General features: G+C 40.6%; 2 protein-coding genes across 4 annotated transcripts; one reads left to right on the top strand and one right to left on the bottom strand.

Annotated features, from left to right (window-relative positions):
• Positions 1-1,356: 1,356 nt before the first annotated feature.
• On the bottom strand, positions 1,357-11,896 carry LOC127352395 (CD81 antigen). Its single transcript, XM_051380731.1, has 8 exons — positions 11,682-11,896; positions 9,905-10,019; positions 4,877-4,974; positions 4,701-4,775; positions 4,437-4,550; positions 3,330-3,428; positions 2,234-2,317; positions 1,357-2,065 (listed from the first exon to the last, which is right to left on the bottom strand). The coding sequence occupies exons 1-8, from the start codon at positions 11,745-11,747 to the stop codon at positions 2,000-2,002; spliced, it is 717 nt and encodes a 238-aa protein (XP_051236691.1). The 5' UTR covers positions 11,748-11,896; the 3' UTR covers positions 1,357-1,999.
• A 658-nt stretch (positions 11,897-12,554) lies between these two features.
• Positions 12,555-23,763, top strand: kcnc1b (potassium voltage-gated channel, Shaw-related subfamily, member 1b). Of its 3 annotated transcripts, none has more exons than XM_051380704.1 (4): positions 12,600-14,297; positions 17,847-18,762; positions 19,348-19,521; positions 23,281-23,763. In XM_051380704.1, exons 1-4 carry the CDS (start codon positions 13,734-13,736, stop codon positions 23,388-23,390), a joined length of 1,764 nt encoding a protein of 587 aa, XP_051236664.1. In that variant the 5' UTR covers positions 12,600-13,733; the 3' UTR covers positions 23,391-23,763. The 3 variants fall into 3 exon arrangements, with proteins under 3 accessions (XP_051236665.1, XP_051236664.1, XP_051236663.1); XM_051380703.1 differs by lacking the exon at positions 23,281-23,763 and adding an exon at positions 20,608-22,785 and having other exon boundaries at positions 12,602-14,297; XM_051380705.1 differs by lacking the exons at positions 19,348-19,521; positions 23,281-23,763 and adding an exon at positions 20,583-22,785 and having other exon boundaries at positions 12,555-14,297; positions 17,847-18,740.
• The last annotated feature ends 785 nt before the right edge of the window (positions 23,764-24,548 follow it).

The following is a 24,548-nucleotide window of genomic DNA, read 5'->3' as shown; positions in this document are numbered from 1 at the left end:
ATATGACTTAATGTGATGTTTATGTAGAGTTTAAACAAGAGCTCACACTGGAAAGTATCTGTTGTATTAAAACCCAAAGTACAGGCAGGCTACATTTCCTGAGGTCATAGGAGGATATAAAGGGCTTGATAGAAACCAGAGGATCTTTTGTAATGACATTTGTTGGGTAGACGAGTATCATATTTAGTTTCAATGTAAGTTTAATTAATTATAGAGAAAGGTGTTTTACCTTAATATATTATCTAAACCACCCATCTATTTTGTTATTACAATCAGATAAGCCAAAAGTTATTTGTAAACTAGTTTCGTTTTCAAACAGGTTAGTGAAAGTGTTGCTATGTGTTGCCTGCTGACCTGTTTGACAGACAGGTAGTGAAGAAGGCTAAAGCCATCATATCCCACAGTGCCAGTGCCCATCCCCTGTTTGATGAATTTCAGATTCCTCTCTCTGGCTCAGATTCCTCCTGTCAAGACTTACAGGTACAACCGCTCCTTCGCCCTCGTCTCTGAATGCAGTCAGTGAGTACGAGGGTACTGGGGAGTGTGCAGTGTTTTTCACAGTGGGGGCCACCAGAGGAGGCTCTGAAAGTCTGAGGGAAGATAAATGAAAATGCTAAAAATAAATAAAATAAAATTACTAACCCCCTATTATTATGTGCATTACTGTAAAATATAATTTATAATGATAATATAACATACTAACAAATTATAACATATCAAAATGTTTCATGTTGATCTCTCTAAACATTGTTTATATAGGATATAAGTGAATCTAATGTAAGGATTAAAGATTTACAATACAAATGTAATAATTATTGCATGAATAAAGTTAGAAAATATATTCAGAAGTAGTTTTTTATGTCTTTTATATTTGCCACATTTGCCAGTAGGGTTGAATCTCTAAAAGTTTGGGAACCCCTGGTGTAGTGTAGAGTAGTTTTGATGATGATAATGAGAAGTTGACGATGTCTCTGCCTTTGATAACTGTGATTGTGTAATGATGACAGAGATGCTGATCATGTGATTAACATGCATTGTCACTCTGCACTTTATTTTACTCCTTTTGTGTATTTATATGGTCATTTATTTCTGCTGCTATCTAATTTAGCTGTTGTTGTTGTGGTTGTAACCGTGTGTATGTTTTCTGTGATACTAGTGACTGATCTTGATGGACTTCTATTTATCCTTTATTGAACTCTGCCCTGCCCCCTGGGGCCCCATACCTGGAGGCTGGGAAGCCTAAAGACTAAAACTAACAATATTTTTTACCTCTTCAAAAACACTCTGAGAAGTGACCACCCCCTCGCTAATAAAACAAGTGTATGTTAGTGTATGCTCCACCAAAAAAAAAAGAAGGAAGGTGACATAATTTATTAGCATTATTAGAACAAGTTGATTGAGAATACTGTTTATGTCATTGTTTAAGTGTTTCACGAGTTAAGGAAGACGGCATGAAAATGTTCCATTAGGCACAAAGAAGAGACACACAGTCGACTAAAAAAACACACAGGCTAACTCGTCATCTTGATAATCGTTAGAGTGAGACGGTACATTAGCTTAGACCACTGAAACCCTGCTGCTTAAATTATATTATAACACTGCAGCACTGCATCATAAACAATCAACAGGGAATACATGGACTCTCCCAAGTGTTATAAAACATGTGAAAAGTATATATACAATTTATACATCCATTAAAAACAGCATTAAGTTCAATGACTTCAGAGAAATATTTCACAACACGCTGTATGTATAAAATATCTGTATGTAAGTGTTGTTTGATAAATAAAGAACATCTGACCGATAGAGGTTAAATTCTTGTGTGAGAAAGACAAGTGTTTGACAGATTAGCAAAATCAAAAACAAGTTGTATTTTCTAATCTAAAGTAAATGGAGAGATATCCATCTTGTTATGCTATAATCACAAGGAAGAGGAGCTGATGCACAGAAACACATAAGAAAATAATTCCATTATAGGCTGAAGTGGATTGATGTGTTGCTAATACACCCCAGGGCTGTTACGGATCCCACAACAGAGCACCATGGTGAAGATCATCTCGAAGATCTGAACGGGGGAAAAAGGGCAGAACGATTTGATTTAATAATATTCAAGCAACTGCATCCTTATCACAGCTGATAAAAGCAGTATCCCTGGCCATATACCGGGCCACGTTTTAAGCCTCTTCACACCACAGATGTGTGTGTGTGTGTATGTCTTCAATCTGACACTCACCATGATGACGGCAACCGCTAAGGCGGCCAGACCAATCAGGTAGAGCTTCTCCGAGAACAGCTCGATCAGCTTATCGTGACAGCTCTGGGAGGAGACAGAGGAGACAATAAAGACCGTGAACATGCCACCGTGATGAATCCTTTACCCCTCAGACTGTCCACTCTCTGTTATGGATTACATGTAATGGAAAGCCGGGTCTGCTGTCAAAACAAGGTGCTGAGTATCAGCCGCCTCTGACCGCACAACCCTGAATAATTAATCATGTAATATGTTATCTATTAGTGAAATAAATACTAACAATGAGTCGAAAAAGGATAGAAGTCTTTATCGCTGGTAGTGATTTAATACAGCACCAAGACAATACTGGGACTGGACCCAGAGGTAGAAATCCACCCAAGACAATGTGTTGTTTTGACCCAGTATTAGTGTTATTTTTATATTATTGTTGGACTATTTGCTCAAAGTAAATATGCTTATGACATATTTTTTATCTACTTTATTTCTATTGAAACTCATATGTCACTAAGTGATGTGTTGCTCATTTTGGGAAACTGACAATAACTAACTGATTGGTTTTTTTTTTTTTTTAAATAAATATAATTTAGTTTTCTTTTTTATTTCTTCCTTTAGAGCTACTTAAACACATTATAATGCATTGTTTTTACTCTATTACAATTTAAATATTTTAATATATAATAGTTTATACACTTTCTATGTTTGTAGTGTGGAGGAGAGTACAGCTGCATTTCAATGTATCCTTTACTGTATAATGACAATAAAGCTGAACCTAGAACCTCAAACTGGATGAAAATAATCATATTTTAGTTTGAGTTAATAACACAACAGTTACTGTATATAAAATAAAATAACACCAACACTGTATCAAAACAACCTGTTGATAATGATTAAAGTTAACCCAGTATTTCGTCTATTCGTTTAGCATTTAATTATTAGTATTTAATCACTCCAAAGACTGATGATAAGTTCAAGCTACAACTTTTATTAGTTCCTCTTTCCAAAGATGCTAATATATTCTATATCTGGTATTGTACAGGTATTGTGTTCAGTATGAATTATAATAAGAACCTGTGCATACCTGAGATTTCAGAAAATCTTCTGGAGATTTTCTGGGACACAAGGTACCGACGACTTGTTTGAAGAGAGCGGTGTCATCTCCTTTACCACAGCAGTCGAGCTGAAGGGGAGACCAAGAGCAGAAACACTCAACAAAATACATGATAAACATAGATTTCTATCATTTACACATACAACAGCTGGTTTGGGCTAGAAGCACATCATAGATTGTAAGGGCCAAATTCATCGTAACATGCTTTGTTAAGACATGATAAGTGTTGTTTAGTGTTGTGTGTGTGTTAATAGCCCTTCAGTGGTAAAGTGCACCTCCTAGTGTCATGGATGAGAGAAAAAGCTGATGAGTCAGCAGTTAGTAAAGGAAGGATGTCGCCTTATTTAGTTTTGCTCATGACCAGAATTATTATAGTTTTCCAGTTATTCCCAGAGTGGATTTAACCTTTTTATTGTTTTAAATGTTTAGTTTTAATTAATTTGTATTAGTTTCAGTGTTGTTTTTATTTTTATTTATTATAATATGAGGGTATTTGTTAGGGGCAGAATTTAAAAAGTTCAGAATAGAAATTAAAATATACAAACACATTGACAGACATCCCAGTCTCAATAAACATATGAACCAATGCCTCCTTATGCTTGTTGTGTTGAAAATTTTGATCAAATAAAGACTAAAACTTAGACATTTCCTTTATATGTTTCTTTTATTTTAGCTCATTTTGTAAGTACACATTAGTACACATACTTTAAATCAGTTTTTATTTTTATTTCAGTAATAATTTTGCTCAATACAGCTCTTTTGACCATTGATGTTGGAACACTTTGGTACCTTTCTGAGGCATACGGTTATTGGATTATATTTTTTGTTCTACGGAAGGATTTTACTTTAGAAAACACATTTTGTTCTGTGTAAAAAGGAGGATTATTCATCATTTCAGCTTGGAGATACAAGTAAAAAGTCAACTATTCTTCTGACTCTTCTTCTTTGCGAGTAACTCTTCTATTTGAGATGGTAGTAGAAACGTGTCAAAACAACAGGCAAACTAAGTTGTCAACCAAGTGGCTCAAACTGAAAATATAACATATGCCAGACCAGAGATTTTCCATCATGACGTACCGTAGTGTGGAAAACATCCAGGACCTTGATGGCAGAGTCTTTACTGGGAGAACCTGAGACATCCACAGCCTTGATGTACGCAGAGTCGTAGAAGTTGATCAGTTCTTTGGAGATCTGTGGACAGTCGGGAGTCGGGCAAGTTGTTTTAGAGACACAACAAACAAACAGAGCAGGTTCACCGGAGCGGAGGTGGAAAATCAGTGTAAACATCAAACATTCAGCGCTGCAGTGAAATACAAGGTTGTGTGTGTGTGTGTTTCTTACTGTGTCCCTGTTCATGAAACCCCAGATTGCTGCAGCCACTTCACAAGCGAAGAGGATCACCAAAAAGAAGAAGAACTAAAGAAAGAAGTAAGAAGAAAATGATCTTAAGTCTTTTATTGATTAAAACAAATGAATTAATTTAAACAGAATACAGATAGTAAAAAAGAGATACTCACTGTCCCCAACAGGCACTGAGATTCCTGAATGGCACCGTAACATCCGAGGAAGCCCACAAGCATCATCACAGCCCCAACAGCTATCAGTATGTACACACCTGTAAACACAGAGACAACAGTGACAATTACACACGAGAGTTTAAAGAAATGTATTCCATCACGGCGGCAGTGTGCCCTCAGCACCACTAGGGGACAGCAGTGTCAGAGCAGTGTGTGCCTGCTGCCCATTCACTGATCCACACATTGGATGACATGACATAATTGACATCCTGGAGACAAACAACCCCCCAGATCCTGAGAGAGACAGAGGCAGAGAGGCAAGTGCTGACTCTCAGTTCAGCCATCAGGCCAGGAAATGCTTTCAAGACACCCCCACAAACCCCCTCTGCTCTGACCCCTGATCTTGAGCATTATCCTTCCCCAGGAAACAAAGGGAACTATATGAATACAAAAACACTCACATACATACACATACACATGTTAGTGCGATTACACTGATATGAAGAGGAGGCTAAAACATTCGAGCAATGTGTTTAAAAATTTAATCAAAAATCAATTTGTGGCCATTATCAATGGTGATGACAAAAAATACAGTTACCATGACTTTTAATGGCAAACAAAAGTGTCCAAAAGGCTCTAGTGCAGGTAGTGCTGTTGCAGGAAAAAGTCAATGAATGGCAATAAAGCTCAAGTTACAGCAGAGGTCTGGCTTATGTTTCATGCAGCTTAAAGGAAAATGGTCTGTACACAGAGCGAAGGTTAAAAATATATCTATTGTACTATCTGTATGGTGAGTTTAATTTAGAGTACAAAAGCATGACATGAGTTTAATTTAAAATCCAAGGAAGCATGACAGAAAAGCATTCATTAATACAATGTATTATAAAAGGTATCATCATCAGCTGTCAATCTGCTGCAGGCTCCTTTAAATGCATTTCTAGTCTTAACAATTAAAAGCTGTTAAAGCTGAGGGAAAACGGTCCCTTAACACAAACAAAGAATTCAGATCCCTTACTTAAGTAATTGTGCAACAATACCACACTCAAGTAAAAGTATTCAAAATGTACTGTTTTTAAAGTAATGTTGCAGAGGTTTTATCAGAAAAAATGTGGTGTATTTCTCACACTTCTTCTTACGTATGTTTTGTGGGGACGCTACTACTCCCGTACCGTTATAAAAACATATACAAAAAAACACATAAAAGTATTTAAGTATTAACATTCATTATATTTATATAATATATATACTAGTTACTCTTCAGATTATATTTTAACATACTAAAACAAAATAAAAAACAATTACAAAACACATTCAGATTACATTTACAACTGTTTTGGCTTGTGAGTCCTTAGAAAAAAGCTAGTTGTCACGTTTCTGACATTCCCCCTCTTCACCTCTCAACTGGAGGAGGTCAAATTATCAAATATTTCACAAGAAAAAAAACAAAGATTAGAGGAAAGTCCAAACTATGAATACACATTTGTGTCTCAGCATTTTCTTTCCTACCTTGACGCTTAAGATTTATCTTGTGACTCTTTAGAGGCGGCCTGACCCCTTTAGCTGGGAACCGGTGAAATAAACTACCTGACGCATTTTACTAAACTGCTTTTTGCTTCGACTGCTTTTAGCAAGACGGTCTGGAAGCAACCTGTTTCTGGGTTTTTCTATTCTTGCACACATGCGAAAAAAACACACGCAGCCTCTAATGTAGCCTGACAGAGCGGTCTAAAAGGGGACCGACAGACCAAGTAAAAGACTCTGACTCTGTTGTGTCTACAGGCCTCAAACACCTCACACTGCACCTCACACATCACGCACAACCCTTCCCCGTCCTTACATCTACAGTCTCTCTTTTTCTCTCTGCCTCAACTCTACACCCTCCTCCTTCAATCCCCCCCCGCTCACCCCCTTCTCTTTCAGGACTTGATGTTTGCAATGCGGCAAAGCAGGCATTATTTCCACTGCCTTCCATTACTATGACAACACCCTTTGAGGTTTGAAGGCCATTGAGACTTTAAGGGAGACAGGCAATTTTATACCACCGGGGAAGTTCATTTATTTCTTGTCTCCCAGTGTAATCTCCAGAGGGGGAAAAAAGGGAGGTGAAGACCAGCTAAAAAAGCCCCACTTGGACTTCTCTTTTTCCTTTCTCATCCAGTGAGCTGTGAAGCCTTGTTCACGCTGTCGGAGCACAACACCGATAAACCGAGATGAACCTGAGATACTGTATGTCAAATGATGAATGATGAGATGAGGATTAATTATTAAAAAGGCTCCATATAAACATTTCCTCCAGCCGTCTTGTTAACAGAAAGACATGACAACAGGGGCAGCTCAGACATACATTATATCTTTAACCACTGACCTCCTGCAGTGAACATTGGAAAAAAGTTACTGTCTGTGCACTGTAAACAGTTTGAGTCCATTTTAAAGGAATAGACCAACATGTGTTTATGGTCTCTTTCTGGTCTAAAGTTAGATGAGAATATCCACTCCCATGTCTGTAAACTGAATATGAAGCTGGAGCCAGTAGCTTAGTGAAACAGCTTATCTGGCTCTTTCTAACAAAGCAAACTAAAATCTGCACACCAGCATCTTCAAAGCTTATAAATTAACATGGTGTATCTTATTTTTTTAATCTGTACAAAAGTCAAAGTCTAGGCTGGAAGATTTAGTTGCAATTCTTTCAGCCTAACTTACAAGGTTAGCTGTTTCCCTCCATCTTTATGCTAAGCTAAGCTAACCGCCTGCTGCCATGCTTATACCGCTCTCACGTCTGTCCATTAGATATGAAGATGGAGCCAGCAGCCGGTTTAGTTTAGCTTAGAATAAAGACCGGAAACAGAGAACCTGCTTCATAACGTCATTTTTACACTTTTTTGTATTGATTAAGCAAATGACATTGAATGTGTTAATGAGTCAGCTTTAGTGCGGCTGGTAGGCAGATTTAGTTACTTTTGGACATAGACAGGCTAGCTGTCTTTATGCTAAACTAAGCTAAGCTAACCATCTCCTGGCTGTATATAACACACAGACGTGAGAGGGGTATTTATTTTCTCATTTCTCATGTCTCTGGTAAGCACTGAGAGCAGCTGAAACATTAGTTCAAGAGTGAGAGTCGAAAGCAGCACTCACTTATTCACACAGTCGGAGAGAAAACCAGACTTTAAAAGACTTTAAAAGACTTTAAAAGCCAAAAGATCTTAATTTATTGCCATTTTCCTTTGGGAAATGTTAGTGATTTCCTGTTCCTGTAGCTGCGAGACTTCAAATGAATGCTGATGCTTCTTGCAATTTTCGTTCATTCACTTTCATTTTGGCATCCTTCATAGCCTGCTTACCCACAATCCAACTTTTCTTGTTTCAGGCCGAGGCTCTGCATTATACATATGGTGTAGAGCAACTGAAACATCTTGTGCAACAAAATCTGTCACATTTACTGTATCTCCTACAGTATGAGAGGCTGTAGCACCAACCACACCAGACTACTGACAGCTGCCACCAATAATGATTTCAGGCATTGGTTAGGAGGTAGGACAATGTGTATTTCCAGCCTTACTTAAATACCACTTTGGTCTGCCAGCATGCTAAAAACATCCACTCCAAACTCTAATTTGAGGGGTAATGTGCAGATGTACAAGGTTATTTGAATTATGCAAGGGCGTATGTTCAAGGGAGGAGGAAAAAAAAAAAAAGAAACATTCCCTTGATCTCGCTTGGGTGGGCCTCTATAGCCGCCCTGCCTTTAAAATCATGAGTGTGCCTTCCTTCTATAAAAAGCATGGGTTTGTATTCGCTGTGTATACTTACTTAGGGGTAAGTATGGGAGAGCAGCAGGATCCCAAATGTAAATTAGTGGGCTCACTAGAGTTCACCACCACAACAAACCGAGTCGACGGATATGTTTAAATCATATCATGTATTGTAGGTTTTAGGGCCAATCTGTGGACTGCTGAGGGCAGTGAAGGAGACATGATGAGGATTTATGACTTCAGTTCATGCGGCTGAGCACAACCTGAGGCCTGATTCTGTGATTTGGTCAAAACCTCCAATACATTTACAAAGATATACAGCGAGCACGCTGCACTGCATTAATATAAAACTCCTGGAAATCCCAGAGGATCAAATACTTTATAGTGCGAGCGACAGAAGGCCCATGATGGCTTTATTTGAGCACCATGCTCACGGACCGTCTCAGAGCTCACATGTGTCTCAACATCTGTCTGCAGCATCTGGACTCTCTCTTGAAACGAACCTCGAGGCTGGGACTTTTCAATTAACATGTATATTTTTCTGAGTTATGAAACATCACCTGCAGTGATGTGGTGGTCGGTGTCAGAATGACAGCGGAGTAAAAACAGTGAGGTGTAGACGCCGGCTGTGCCACTCTTAAGTCACGCTGTGGATTTACGCAGGTCCTGTTTCCTGGTCTTTTCTTAGAGGTCACACCACTCCTACTATTCCTGGACATTACTCACATGGTCACTGCTGAGTGTGAAAGACAGGTATTACTGTGAATTAGTTCACTTTCATCACTCTGTTAACAGTGAGTTTCCCGTCACGTGGACAACAAGGAATGAGGACAGGAACACCGAGGACAGTGTCTGGAGGAGGATGTAAGAGCAAATTTATATAGTAGACCAGCAATAGAATTTTATTTTTTAAGACTATAATTTATCTCTGTTGAGACTCTGACAGAGAGGAGTTGACATTTATTGGTTGATTTTGAGCCTATAGTTGGTTGTATTGTTGTAGTTGTTTGTATTATAATGTAAGATGTATGTACTATATTTATATCCAAATTGAGGCCACTACACTCAGTGGACATTTAGCATTGAAGCATGCATTATTAAAAGCTTTCCCAACCTAAAACTAAATCCAGTAATTTTATGATAGAAAAAAGTCAAACTAGTTTTCTAAACATTAAAACAAAATTAAGTAATGTCTCTAGACTGCGGAGAATCTACTTATGCTATTTAAACCCTGATGAGTGATTATGAAGCTCTTTAGGTGACCGTTTATACTCACTGATATAGAAGGTCCCTGGTGCCTGCTGGCCTTCAAACTGAAGTATGAGGAGGTTGCTGGTTTGACTGTCATGGCGGAGCCACAGGGCCACTCCTAAGATCACACCTCCGGCCAGCTGAGAGAAAAGAAGAGAAAAAAGGTTTTAATTATTTTCTTTCATCTTTTTTCATTACTTTGGTGAAACCTCAGGGAGGATCAGAGTCATTTAAAATGTCTGATATTCAATAGAGATGTTAGCATGAATATTAAAATAAACCTGCAGGTTATCAATTTTTAAGATTTTTTTATATATGTGATGGCGACACAGAGCCATGAGATCAGGGGACGGCACAAAGCTTAACTCTCCTAAGATCAAATCAGTGTCCACCTTTCTGTGAGTGTTTCTGCGTGCGTGTCCTGCTCCGCTGTCCTTTAAGAGAAGTAATGAGAGGATATCCTGACACCTTAGTGACCTACGGCACAGACCACGTCCTCACAACATTGTTTCAAGAACTCAAGAACTCTGTTGTTCAACTTTATCCACCTTGGTCTCTCCTCTATTCTGCCTCTGATCAATCATAAATATCCTGATCATATTAAAGTTATAACTAGTAAAGGAGAATAACTAGTAAAAGGATCAGACCAGTGTTGTTCACATGTTCACGCTCCTTTTCTTCATGCCAATGTTTATATCAAGATATCTGCACATTGGCTGCTCTCCATTGTTCTCCAAGAAACAGGAAACAGAATCCTCAACATGAAAAATAGAAAAATGGAGGAAGAGAGGGCTCACAATGACAGGCACAGCAGCAAAACCAACAGAGGAAACACTCCATCAACTGCGGCGTGTCCAGGATATGATGATTTTGTGCTAAAAAAAGACGACTGCTGTGTACAGACAAACTAAATGGAAATTCACAAACTAGTCACTAATTCTGACAGTGTAAGGCCACAAGTGGGCAGATAAAGTGGATGGGCACATCAGCAGGAAGTGTGATGTGATGTGATGTAATATAGTGTAGAGGCAGACAGCTGCATTAAGCTACCGAACTACGGTGTTAAGTCCATTATTACTGGAATTCAGAAAACAAGACGGACTTGAGGAGAGTTCAGTTTGAAGGGTGGATGTAAAATAAAAACTGCGACAACATCTGCTGAGGTGTTTCCTGAACTCTTTAAAGGTTAAAACAAAGGAAATGTCACAGGGGAAACAGCTCTCCCCTCCCCCAGAAACTCCATTAATCCTGTTCAGAGTGAGATATCAGAAAGCTTCCAATTAAGTTTCCCCATTCAAAACAGCTTCAGAAATCAGACCTTCCTTTCTAGAGTGTTTTTTTTAATATGAACATTAGTTAATTTGATTAAAAACTAGAGCAGAGATAATGTGAGAAATGCTGGAGGAGGGAAAAAACTGTTTTATCCCAGTGGGAAGACTGAGGAGACTGAAGCCCACCCAGTCTGAAGTGCTCCTCTCTCCTTTTCTTTCAGCCACCTTGCTCTGGTGCTCCCATGCAGAAAATAACTGTTGATGAGGGGTAAGAGCATTTCAACTACTGTACTGTGCCTCCTCTACTGATGCTGATCTTCTCTAAGACGCAGCATAACCATAATTAACACAGCAGGGCGGGAAACTGCGCGTCTCCTCCAGGATTAATCATTTGATCAGTTTTAAACCCACACAGATGTGTAAACTGGGCCACTTAAACAAATAAGAAAGTTTTAAAGAAAGAAGTACTCAAACATCAAAGGAGAAAACAATTCAGAAAAGCATCTAAAGAGTAAAATAAGTTCAACTCACCCAGAATATAAAATTAAAGAAAAATAACATATATTTAATGCATTTGGTGCAGCCTGCCACAGCCATGTTGCAAGGTTGTTTTTTTTTTTTTATCAGCTCGTCCTTTTGCCCAAATCAAACAGTCAGTGTGGCCAGTCTCACTGTCCCAGATCAGTCTCTGCCAGAGGACTCAGTTTATTCAGTCTAGTTGGGGTGTAAGCGCCTCTATGCTGCAAACTCCTCCTTTATAATCAAGAGTGAAAACCGAGACGAAGAACTGCCCACCAACTGGAGCGGACAGGAGAAGAAGGAGGCTGAGGGAACAACAAGCTCTCCTTCCGCAAGAGTGAACAGGGAGCCCTACTTTGTTCCCCTGCAAGTTTGAAACTGTGTTATGGTTAAATGAAATGTAGGGCAACCTCGGGGGCCCTCGGGAGAAATAGAAAGAAAAGAAGCACAATCCTCATTATTTTAATAATAAAAGTCTATCATGGTATATGTCTGCATGTAGGCCTACAACATTTGTGACTTCATGGGGATAAATGTGTAAAATAAGACACTTAAATGTTAAGAAATCTTTCATTCTGGATCCGCACCAAAAACTATAAACTTATTCTTTAAGATTTATGGTTTTAATTTTCCACTCTTTTAACCTGTTGACGAGTTTTTCCAGATCTCACGTTAATTAACCTGCTTTGCAGCGAGCAATGGCGCCATCTGCCGGCACATTAAACACAGGTGGAGGCTAATTATTACTACACACCTCAAGTGCAGCACAAAGAGTTGCGCAAAAACAAAAATAAAACAAAACATATAATTCTCCCACCTCTTCTCTTTAAATGATCTAAATGTCAGAAAAACACACAGATCGCCAACAAGTGCGGCTGCAGTCTGAATCCCTAACATCCGTAAATCACGGAGCAGTGTGAAAAGATATATGATCACACTCTTCTTGATGTTATGGGCGGATCTGCGTGTTCATGGCTCCAGGGTCACAATGAGTCCCCGCTGACCGATCACAAACCCTCCTGAGCGACGACGTTAAGTGGGAAGAGAGGAGAAGAAAAACTGGGCAGCGATGACAATTTGGACAGCCTTAATTGGAGAACTTGACAGCGTGTTATAACAAACGCAGGGTCCTCCACTGGGCATGCTCCATCTGGTGCGTTTTTTTGTGTGTGTGTGTCTGTGTGGAGGTTTTGTCGCCCTCCATTATTTTTTAAATTTATTGGTTTTAACCACGCAGCAGCAAAAAACAGCTTCAGATTGACTGTGGATTGTCTCCTCTCAACAATGCATGAATGAAAGGGGAAGTCCCTGAGCAGGAGAGCGCATCTCTGCTGAGACAAAAGACCTGCTGTACGGTGGCGGTGAGTCGTTAAACGCAGAGAGAGAGAGAGAAAGAGAGAGAGAGAGAGAGAGAGAGAGAGAGAGAGAGAGAGAAGGAGCGGGCTGAGCGTCGGTGTGAAGGAGGTGAGTCTGCAGGCAGCAACAGAGGAGGGAGAGAGAACCGCGTCTCTAAGCAGGAGCTGCCCCGGACAGGCGCTGTCCGCTCAGCACCACCGCAGTCACCTTGCTGTGAAAGTCATAAATCAGTGCTCGGGGACTGATCTGATCAATCACCGCAACTTGAGGGGTTGGGTCGAAATTGCCAGCGTTGGTCCTTTTATCTCGACATCTTGGATTTACCGACGATGTGACGTCCATTCTTGAAGTGATGCCATTGGCTGCAATCGTTTTTTTTGGGATTTCGATTCTATATACCCTCCAGTGAGTCTGGCAGCTAATAACGCGTTTAATGATCCTCCAGTTGCATGGCAGGTGCGTGTAGAAAATACAGGGGTATCTAGAGAGAGAGAGAGAGAGAGAGAGAGAGAGAGAGAGAGGATGCAGCCTGACGCGTGTGGAGCATTTCTTTTCATAGTTGGTGAGAAACGACAGGTTGCTGTGCGCTCTGCCTGCCTTATATAATTGTTTCCTTCAGTCTAATCACTGCCGTGCATGGTCGCACGGTGCGCCTAGACTTAACTTTGCGATGAAGGGAACTTATTGGAGAAATGCCTAGGGGACGCAATGGGCCTGAGCGACGACAAGGATCGCATTGTGATAAACGTGGGAGGGATCAGACATCAGACATACCGCAGCACCCTGCGCACTCTACCTGGCACTCGCTTGTCCTGGTTGGCCGAGCCTGATGCACCCAACCACTTTGACTATGATGCCAAGATCGAGGAATTTTTCTTCGACCGCCACCCTGGCGTTTTTGCACACATCCTTAATTACTACAGGACAGGTAAACTGCACTGCCCGGCTGATGTCTGCGGGCCCCTCTATGAGGAGGAGCTGGCCTTCTGGGGCATTGATGAGACAGACGTGGAGCCATGCTGCTGGATGACCTATCGTCAGCACCGGGAGGCAGAGGAGGCCCTTGATAGTTTCGGCGGGGGGGGCCTGTTAGACCTGGCGACCGATGATCAGGAGCCAGAGCCGGAGCATGCTGAGGATGATGTGGATGAGATGACAAGGAGGCTGGCGCAGGGAGACTGTCCTGATGCCAGAAGTGGAAGCCTGTGGAGCCGGTGGCAGAAATATGTTTGGGCTCTGTTTGAGGACCCTTACTCCTCTAAATATGCAAGGGTGAGTTGTTTTTTAGCCACTGCTTTGTTCTTCATACTGAACTTAAGATTTACAGCCACATTCAGAGCTCGAAAAATACTCTAAAATGTCTCACTGCTGATTTGAAACAGTCAAAGCTGCATGAATAGGAATTTAGTTGTGAATGTTTCTTCCCCTTTGTGCTTTGATGGTGAGACCAAGATTGATGGATGCAGAGAGGCTTTTGATGACCTTGAAATTGCTCTCCCAGGGGTCTCCACAGCATGGATGTGATTGTACAGAGAAAAGAGGGAGGGAAAAAAATCAACCAAAGACCTCATCTGTCAAAATCATTTACATGCAAATCATCACTCCCACCCTCCTCCTCCTCCTCTGTCTCACAGGAGAAGATAAACAAACTCATTGTGACTCTAACAGGTCTTTGGATTGATATTTCCAGGACATGGGGATCCCTGGACAGGCTGCCTCTTTGGTTAAATAGGTCAGCTACACTTTAGGAAACCAGATCTTTGGCACCACTAGAAGTTTAGTGGCAGACCTCCAGAAAAAAAAACGAGGTTGCAGTTAGAAGTGACATTTTTGGTCTTTGTTGTGGGCACTTTTCCATCTGGGCGCATTGCCTCTCGATGGTGACAATGAAATGACTTTACACCTTCGGATTTTCTGACCACTGCCCCCTACAAAGGCCGCTGTGCGGCACGCTGCTTTAACAGCTGTAGCAGACTTCCGTAATTAGTTATTAGGCCTCATCCAGGGAGTGTAAACTGTATTGACATGTTCTCACTCTTACAGCAAGCATTAGTGAAAGTTGTTTAACCAAACACACACACACACACACACACTTCTTTCAGATTGCAACTTCTGCATGGAAGGAAATTTCCCAAAGCAGAAAACTCCTCGGATGTGTCCTACATTTATCAGCGAGCAAGACAAAACAGAGAGTGAAGATTGACAGAGCTCCACCAAGACTGGCAAGAAGATTAATTAGAACTGAGCCTCAGAGTTAATTACAGCCTCTATTCACAGTGGATACATCAGTGGAAAAACCCTTGTCACTGCATATCACTGTAGGTCTGTGGTTTGCCAGCAACAGTGAGAAATAGCCAATAAGGAGCAAACAGTCTTCGCCTGTCACCCTCCCTCCAGGCCAGACTGTTCCTAACTGTCACAAAGACACATAATTTAGTGTAAGAGGCGGTCTGATAAGATGCAGCGTTTGTTTAACAGTTTGAAGGGTGGGATGTTCAGAGGCTCAGCGAGCCAGTGTGTCAGGAGGTGTCATGAAAGTAGCTTATAAGAATGAGGCTTTATCACCCTGACGTGTTCTGGCGGTGATGGTGTTATCTTTCAACTCTCTTGATGTACATAAGCTGGACAAAATAACAAGAGCTCCCATCAATTAGGGCTGCAACTAGAGATCTATTTCATCACAATTATTCCCTTGATTAATTGAATTGAATAATACATTTAGCCAGAAAATTGTGTAAAACGCCCATTATGACTTTCTAAAACCCAAGTTGTCATATTCAAACTGTCTGACTAACAGTCTAAAACCCATAGAGATTTGGTTTACATTGAAAGATCAGCAATAATACCCATTTTAGAAGTGAGAGGCAGTTCATTTGGGGATATTTTTGCTAAAAGAAAAAAAGACTTATTAGATGATCAGAATTGTTGCTGATTAATTTTCTGATTGATTAATTGGTTTTGCTGCAAATAAATATATAATATCTGCATCGTGTTGACAGGGCTGCCCCCCCCCGGGCAGTTGTCCACACATTGCTGCTTATTCCAATCTGTTACTTTATATAACTATAACTCTATAACTTTTTATTTGTATATGTATATATATATGTGTGTGTGTGTGTGTGTGTGTGTGTGTGTATACATATAATTGGATTGTATTATATTCTAGGGTGTTATTTTGTACAGTACATACTGTAGAGGGGGTGGACAAAACAATATTATGCAATCCAATACAACACCACATGCGCTGTACTACTAAAGCCTCAGACACAAAGTCTCTCTTACACCAATAAAAGCTGAACATTGTTAGTCTTTTTTAAAAGAGCATTACAATGTCAAGTGCTCTTTTTGTCCTCACTATTTGAATGTTTATTTTACATTTTAGACTGAATTTAAAGAGAACCATTCACATGCTATATGAAAGTGTGTAAACTGCGATGATTCCCTATTTGTTCAGCGTGAGTTGACAGCCCTGCTGACAGAACAGAAGTCGGTGTGCTGTACTGTCGTCTCTGCTAATACACAGTTTCCCTCCAGACCATCATACTAACATGGATGGGAAGCAGACATTCATAAGCAGCAGTGATTTCCTCAGTACAATGCGATGAATTGCCAGTGATGAGATGATATGATGAGGGCCTGTTTTCCATCTCGCACTGCATGCCTGCCTGCCTTGGTGACACAGTGTGAATGGACCTGACTGAGAAGCTGTATTTCCTTTGCTCAGTGGAATATATGTAAGACTTCCTCGTGCCCAGACATGCCCCGCTCCAACCAACCACATCCCTGATACCATTCACTACGCCTCCCAGCTGCTTAGCAGGGCTGTGCATTAGTTTGAGAAGAACTACAGAGCCTCGCTCACTCCCGTAAAAACATCTTCATGCATGAACACACTGCTATTGATCCAACTTTTGTGACTCATAGGATGATTAAGTAGCTAGCCACTCTTCCCGTCTGCCTCTTTGTCCACCATCTCTGATCTATTGACTTCAGATTCTCATTGAAGATACAGCTGTTTCCCGTTCAAACTACGGTGTAGTGCAAGAGCTGTAACACACTGTAAACCAGTACAGAGGACAGGGTTGCAATCAATACCCAGGAGAGAATACTGTATCTGTTCCACCCATGTAGTATGCATCAGAAATAACAGAGCCTAAATGTGATGAAATGTGATCATCCAATCAATACATAATGAAGGCTAAAGTACTCTTCTGCCACTAAGGAAAATATAGGTTTCTGTCCTACGCCTCAGCAAGCCTCTCAGGTCACTACGATTCCCAAGAGTTGATCATCTGGACAGTGTGACCTTGTGTAGGGAAATACCTACTGTAGTGATGGTGCTGAAGGGAAGAGCCCTGGCTAAATTTAGTCGTGGGGGTTGACACTAATGTCCTGTCTGCGGCTGCTCCTCCTCGCCCTTTGTAATTCTGCATGTAGCATACCCTTGAAAATGCCATGACCTTGAGATACAGCAGAGGGGAGAGAAGCGAGAACAGCGAGCTTGCATTGATTGTCCCTTTTAGAATGACACTTCTGAATCAAGACACACAGAGAGCAGAGAGAGAGAGAGAGAGGGAGAAAGGGCGGAGTGAGAGAGTGTTTCAATGCCACTGTAACTGTCAAAGCAGATGCCACTGTCTCAGATAATAGATTGAATTGCATTGTGTCGTGCTAAGAATTGCTGCTGGGGCGTCAAGCTTGATTACATTGCATTAATTACTGTGCCCATTGTCCTCTCCATCCTTCTTCCTCCTCCCCACCTCCTCTATCTCCCATATATCTCTTTTTCTGCACCCTATACTGTACATATTCCCTGCTCAGTGGGTGGCTCTGGCCTCGCTGTTCTTTATTCTGGTGTCCATCACCACCTTCTGTCTGGAGACCCACGAGGCCTTCAACCCCATCATCAACCGCACTGAGCTGGAGGTAGTGGACAACGTCACAGTGGAGCACACCTACCAGGAGACTGAGACTGCGCTCTACCTCACCTACATTGAAGGCGTCTGTGTGGTGTGGTTCACTTTTGAATTTTTAATGCGAATAACTTTCTGCCCGAATAAATTTGACTTCATTCGGAACGCCCTAAACATCATCGACTTTGTGGCCATCCTGCCCTTCTACCTGGAGGTGGGCCTCAGCGGGCTCTCATCCAAGGCAGCTAAGGACGTGCTGGGTTTCCTGAGAGTTGTCCGCTTTGTCCGGATCCTGCGTATCTTCAAGCTGACCCGTCACTTCGTGGGACTGAGGGTGCTGGGCCACACGTTGAGGGCCAGCACCAACGAGTTCCTGCTCCTCATCATCTTCCTCGCTCTCGGTGTCCTCATCTTTGCTACTATGATCTACTACGCTGAACGGATTGGAGCTAACCCCAACGACCCTCGAGCCAGCGATCACACGCACTTCAAGAACATCCCGATCGGATTCTGGTGGGCCGTGGTGACCATGACAACCCTCGGATATGGAGACATGTACCCTCAGACAACCTCCGGTATGCTGGTTGGAGCCCTGTGCGCACTGGCAGGTGTGCTGACCATCGCCATGCCCGTCCCTGTGATTGTCAACAACTTTGGAATGTATTACTCACTGGCGATGGCAAAGCAGAAACTACCAAAGAAAAAAAATAGGCATATCCCTCGGGCACCCCAACCAGGTTCTCCAAACTTCTGTAAGTCAAGCATCAGCTCCCAACCTCAGAGCCCCATCGCCCATGACGACGTTTTCGAGATAAAGTTTCAAGGTAAGAAACAAAGACGATATATACATTCTGATGAATTGTTGTCTAATCACTTCTCTGTCCACCTGAAGCAGCTGTTTCACGAGTCAGCTGTTTCATTGTTTGCCTGTTCCCACACTTCAATCAGCTGAGGATTCAGGCATGACATTAAACAAATGAGTTTCCCACCAAAAACAATCAATAAAATATTTGATGAAAAGCATATTTTACTCTGGCTAGGAGAATAGAGAGAGTGTGAGTAATCCTGCTATTGATTTTGCACTTCTTAATGCAGTGATTCACTCCTCCTCTCTCTTAAGACTAACTGGGAGTCTGTAATCATCATGCATTTGTTATGTTAAGAACATGTGAGTAGAGTAGTCTTGAAATCCTCTGGTAGCATTGGTGCAAAGATTTATTGACCTTTGATACAGTTTGAGCTCAAAACAAATAACACAACAGAGTGCAAGGCAAACAGTATTACTGTACAAGTTAATTCCTGTGTGCAAAACTGAAGATATATTAAAAAAATATGACAGTAAAAAAGCTGGTATATGAAACCAGATTCTTTTCCGTTTTCTTTTGTTTTCTTTATTGTTTTCTTATAAGATTCCAAGCTGAACGGTGAGGCAGCTAATGCGGCTCTGGCCAACGAAGATTGCCCTCATATAGACCAGGCCATATCTCCGGAGGAAATCTTCAGCCCCAGCGAGAGAGAGCGGCCCTGCTTCCTGGTTACCACTGCTGAACGCCCCAACCACACAGGGGGCAGAGTGAGGAGGGGTACGTACAGTAACAGCCAATCACAGGCCCCTGTGAGACACTGACACCCCGTAGACCATAGACAGGACACGCTCTTTTTTCCCTCTTTGCTGAGTGTTACACCTCAGTTTTTCACATGCACACACACACACACACACACACACACACACACACACACACACACAAAAAAAAACAACAACAAACCTCTTATTACAATCTTCACACACTTTCACAGCCGCTGCTTCTCCTCAGTCATCCCTTTGGGAATTGTATATATTCCAGATCACAACAACATCTGTTCAGGCCAAGCACAATCACCACAAATATCAATAATTGTCCACATCTACATAATATATTTTTTGATACCATGCATAATGTAAAACCCCTATTTATTTACAAGTAAGAAAGCTATTTTCGAGATTTATATGATCTAGAATGTGTTGTCTTACATGCCTAAGAAAGTATTTATGTGCTATGCGTGTACCATGTATGTATATGTGTCTTAATGATAAATACCATGCAGGATCCTGACTTATGAGTACATTCCTCTTGACCATAATGGTGCATGAAGTGTCTCGCTGATGGGTGCTATCAGTATGGTGAAGGAGCACAACACAAATGGAGGAAGGCTAAAGACAAATATTTATTAAGAGCCAAATTCAAATTCACTGATTTTTACACTTTAATACAGGGTTGAACCCTTTTTGTTTATTTAATTTCTTTATTAATCTACAAAACATTCCTCTAAGAAGACACGTTAGTCTCCAGCTGTGTGTGCAGACAGCACATCGACAGCAAACAGCGAATAGTATGAATTCCTACCTGTAGCTGAGAATACATTCCCTGCCTGAGGTGCCTACCTTTTCGAGTCTTTTATAGTGTTATACTCCAAACCATTCCAGTACCACCCGGTGCATGCTGTTGTACTCCTGATGCACTCAATGCATGGAGAATAATAACCTGTCTCAAGTCTGTGTTGACCTGTTTCTTTGGAGACAAAAACAAGAAAGCAACAGGTGTAGTATTACCAGTGAGGAACACCAAAACATTCTGTCGTGGATTCAGTGCTGCAGTGTACTCAGAACGTTCTCTGTTTTTCAACTGAAGGTTATGAAAAGCCTTGGAGCCTTAACAGCATGTCTGGCATGAGCGGGGATGCCTCTGGAGTGTCCTCAGTGTCCGCCCTGCCCTGCAGCCCACCCTGTCTAATGCAGCACTCACATTCTCCCATCCCATCCATTATGTAGCATGGTTGAGTAGCAGACACAATGCCATTGGAAGGCCAGTCCACACTCCTCCTTCTTATCTTTCCTGTCAGATTTTGCTTTTTTTTTACACTTGCCTTCGCTCCTGCTTTTTTTTCATTTTTATTTCCTTATTTTTCTGGAAAACTGTATCTTAACTGTGCTTATAGTCAAGCTTCCCAAGTGTTCTCCTTGGGTGTGTCATCATATCCTAGACTAGAAAACATCGGCACATGCCACTCTGCATGGGTCACCTCAGTTGCAGACAAAGCACTGTTCTACTTCTACCACAGGCTAACCCCACTCTTTTCCTGTGTTTACATCATTGCCTGTTGCTCTGTTGCTTTTGATCTCGCATAATTTTCTGCCAATAACTTTTATCTCATCTGCTTTTTACAATTTTGTGAAAGACATTTTCATAAGATGTAACCCCTGCTAATAATATGCTGGACATTAACAATACATGGCTTTTACACATATCCAAAAGTTATCATTGCCAGCTGTTAAGGGAACTCCTCTTAAGTGCTTTGTACGTTGCAAAGTAGAGACGTTTTCACTCTGAAAGTGCAATCCAGACGAGACTTAATGTTATCTGAGTGGCCATCAGAAAAAAAAAACTAACTTGAACACGATGTTCATGATGTCCGATGCAATATGGAGATGATGACAATTCCTATGATACTAGTGATGAATACATCTAATGTCAACAGAACTAAAATTGTTTGTTCATTTGCATGAACTGCATGAGAAATTATGTTCAACAAGAAGCTAACTGTATCGCAGTACCTGTAAGAAAAAAAAAAGTTTTTCTTTCAAAAAGCTTCTAAAGCTTTGTCATTTTTTATGCATTTTGAGACAGCTTTACAAGAGACTCAGTCATAGCAGAGATTTTTATGTAGCCGCCATTCTTTGCCTTTCCCCAAATTCATATATTTATTTTCTTGTATTTATTTGACTGGGGCCTCCAACTAAAATAGTGTGATTTAACTTGAACAATATGTCATAAAGCCAACTAATGCTGTTATGAGCATAAATAGTTTTTATACAAATATATTTACTGGTAGTTATACGTTTTTAAATAGCATCGGTAGTCTGCAGCAACTTCTATTACTGCTGTGATGCCTAAATTAAGGCAGGACTCATGAATTATAAAACAATGGTGCCTTCATACCTGGTGAGGCAAAGTAAAAGTGAGTAATAAATTGACCTGATATTACATAAGTGCTCTCAGTGTAGCATCAATACACTTTATACCATGCTCATAACAGTGTAACGAAAGCTTTATTTTATACGGTGCACCTTGTACCTTTTGCACCACCCTCGTACCCTTAATCACAGTAAAAACGCCCTCTTGGTTATTATTGTTACGCCATCAAACATATACTAGGTTTGAACCTTTAGAGGGATGCATAGCACCAAGCAGGAAAAAAAATACTGACTTTATTATCCCCATCTCAACGTTTTGTATGATAAAGCACAAAATATTATTAAAGGGGACCAGGCAACTCTACAGAGCCAAAATATAATGAATTATGATCAACCAGAGATGTCACGATGGCTCCTGCAGTATGTACGTCTATTGATTTAAAACGTCAATACTGTTACTGTTACATGTATTGATCCTGTCCCAATAATTATGCACAATTCTTTCAGGGCACTTTAACAAATTTTATGTTGACCAATCAGAAATGTTAATTTCTAGAAGAAGATAGAAGTATAGCAACTCATCTAAGTTTTGTTTTTATTCTGAATGAGCAGAGTTTTACATTTCGAGTCATGTCTCTTGTGGTAATTAATGGACGTTATATATTTCAACAACAAAAAAAAAAATACTTGTGAAGATTTGATGTAAAGAGATGCAGGTGAATTATATGCTCGTGCAATTCAAGGGGGGAAAAAAGTACAATACGAGACAGTATGGGATGTGGGTCTACTTGGGGAAAGGTAAATGCATGTATTTTACATTTATGCAACAGAAAAGTATTCAAATAAAATATGTAAATATAAGTCCTTGCATGAAATAAATTTTATACACAACGAGCGTTTAGACTCCGTTTTTATTCAACAGCACATGCATACATACATCCTTCCTTTCCCACTAGCTTACAGCTAGTGCTTTCAACTGCTGTTTGACTCTCTGTCTACATGTGTCCGGGTCAAAAAGAGCATAAAAAACGAGGTGACTGTGAGAGCATGACTCAAAGTAGACACACGCATGACAATGACCGATACTACTGTAACATCAACCTGTAAAACGCAGCATGATTGGGGCATGTTTATTAACCGACTCAAGAGTCCAACCTCTGCACACAGACAGTACATCGTTGTCTGATGCCTTGGCTAAGCATGGGAAATACATGGTTAAACCTGTGGTTTACCATGAGGAACTAACGGAGCACATTTTCTTTACTCTCCAAATGTCATTTCTCACCTCTCCCTGCACCTCCAGAGGTATCCATCATCGCCATCATTTCCACCATTATACATAATTTGTGTAATAATTTATTTTTGTTATTGTTTTTTTATATGTTTATAGAGACCCAGCGACAGCACCGGAGCAGACAACCAACAGAGTCAGTTTGTGTTATGAACCATGGTGTACCAACCACTATGTGTATGACCCATAAAGGCCCATCACCCACCTGATAGTCCTGTAGCATTGTTGTGTGTATTACTTAGTATTTTTAAATGGGTGTGACAGTGACAACCTGTGCATCACAAACTCAGCATAGATGTAGCACTGAGGAAGTTTTGTTGTCAAGCCTTATGTAGCTCAGTATCTGTGACTGGTTACTGTGTTGTAATTTGTGTGCCTATTTTTGGTGTGTGCCAGTGCTGTAAATACGCTTTTATGTGTGCTGAAGTTGTGTGTACCAATGTTTTTGAGTGATCATCAAATATTCGTGTGCTTCTTCTGTTGAAAGAAAAAAAAATGTTGCTCCGACTTCAGTCACCCCAGCCCCGCAAAAACCTGTCACTTGTCTCATGTCAGCCAGACTAAACAGTTGAAAACAAATCATTAACTTTGCACTGTCATGGTCACATCTTTGTAGACTTTTGCACTGTTTTGCACCAGTGAACTTTTAACATTCTTTTGATATGTTTTCAGGCATCAAAGAGATAACATCCACAAAAAAAAAGGTCATACTTACAGAAACACCACTCTTACCTCGTATTAATGAGGCATTAAAATGGTAAAGTGTGCTGAAGTGTGTCGTTAGGTGAATAATTTAGTTGGGGAAGAAAATCTTCTAAAGTTTTATTCAGAAAGGAATAATAGATACTGAATATTAATTGAATGTTAATATATCTTCATATGTAGCTACACTGATTAACAAAGAATATATATGAAACACATTAACTCATATTACAGCTCACACACTGATAATTATTCTGTAGTATATTTTAATTGACAATCATGTAGAATTGGATTATTATTCTTTTTTCTGCACAAATTGGTATATTAGTATGTAATACTAACAAATGCCAAAACATTATTCACATCATACCGGACAAGTGCCTCTGTTATGCAATTTTTTTATTTTAGATTAACCATCAGTCACCAGCCATTGAAAACAAACATCAGTTCAATACTCAGAAGGCACACAGATACAACAAGGACCCCTGTAGGGATCAGCTTCTAAAGGCAAGCATTGAACGAACCTAATTAAAAACGTAATGGAGAGCCTTTGAGCACAAAGTACAGCTTAATTGTTTGCGCGGAAAAGTTAGTGAAAAGGGACCAACTTTTTACCAAACAACTGCAAACGCACTGCCAACAACCTACTGAGATCTGTGTGCAGT

Source organism: Dicentrarchus labrax, unplaced genomic scaffold (genome assembly GCF_905237075.1).
Source record: "Dicentrarchus labrax unplaced genomic scaffold, dlabrax2021, whole genome shotgun sequence".
NCBI lineage: Eukaryota > Metazoa > Chordata > Actinopteri > Moronidae > Dicentrarchus > Dicentrarchus labrax.
This window is presented reverse-complemented; position numbering and strand designations above follow the sequence as displayed.

Coding starts and splice junctions, on each gene's coding strand:
- LOC127352395 (XM_051380731.1), bottom strand. CDS start 11,747: ATGGCTGTGGCAGGCTGCACCAAATGCATTAAATATATGTTATTTTTC. Junction 10,020..11,681: donor TCTTTAATTTTATATTCTGG/GTGAGTTGAACT, acceptor CTTTTCTCTCAG/CTGGCCGGAGGTGTGATCTT. Junction 3,429..4,436: donor TGGATGTTTTCCACACTACG/GTACGTCATGAT, acceptor TCTCCCCTTCAG/CTCGACTGCTGTGGTAAAGG.
- kcnc1b (XM_051380703.1), top strand. CDS start 13,734: ATGGGCCTGAGCGACGACAAGGATCGCATTGTGATAAACGTGGGAGGG. Junction 14,298..17,846: donor ACTCCTCTAAATATGCAAGG/GTGAGTTGTTTT, acceptor TTCCCTGCTCAG/TGGGTGGCTCTGGCCTCGCT. Junction 18,763..19,347: donor TTTCGAGATAAAGTTTCAAG/GTAAGAAACAAA, acceptor TTTTCTTATAAG/ATTCCAAGCTGAACGGTGAG.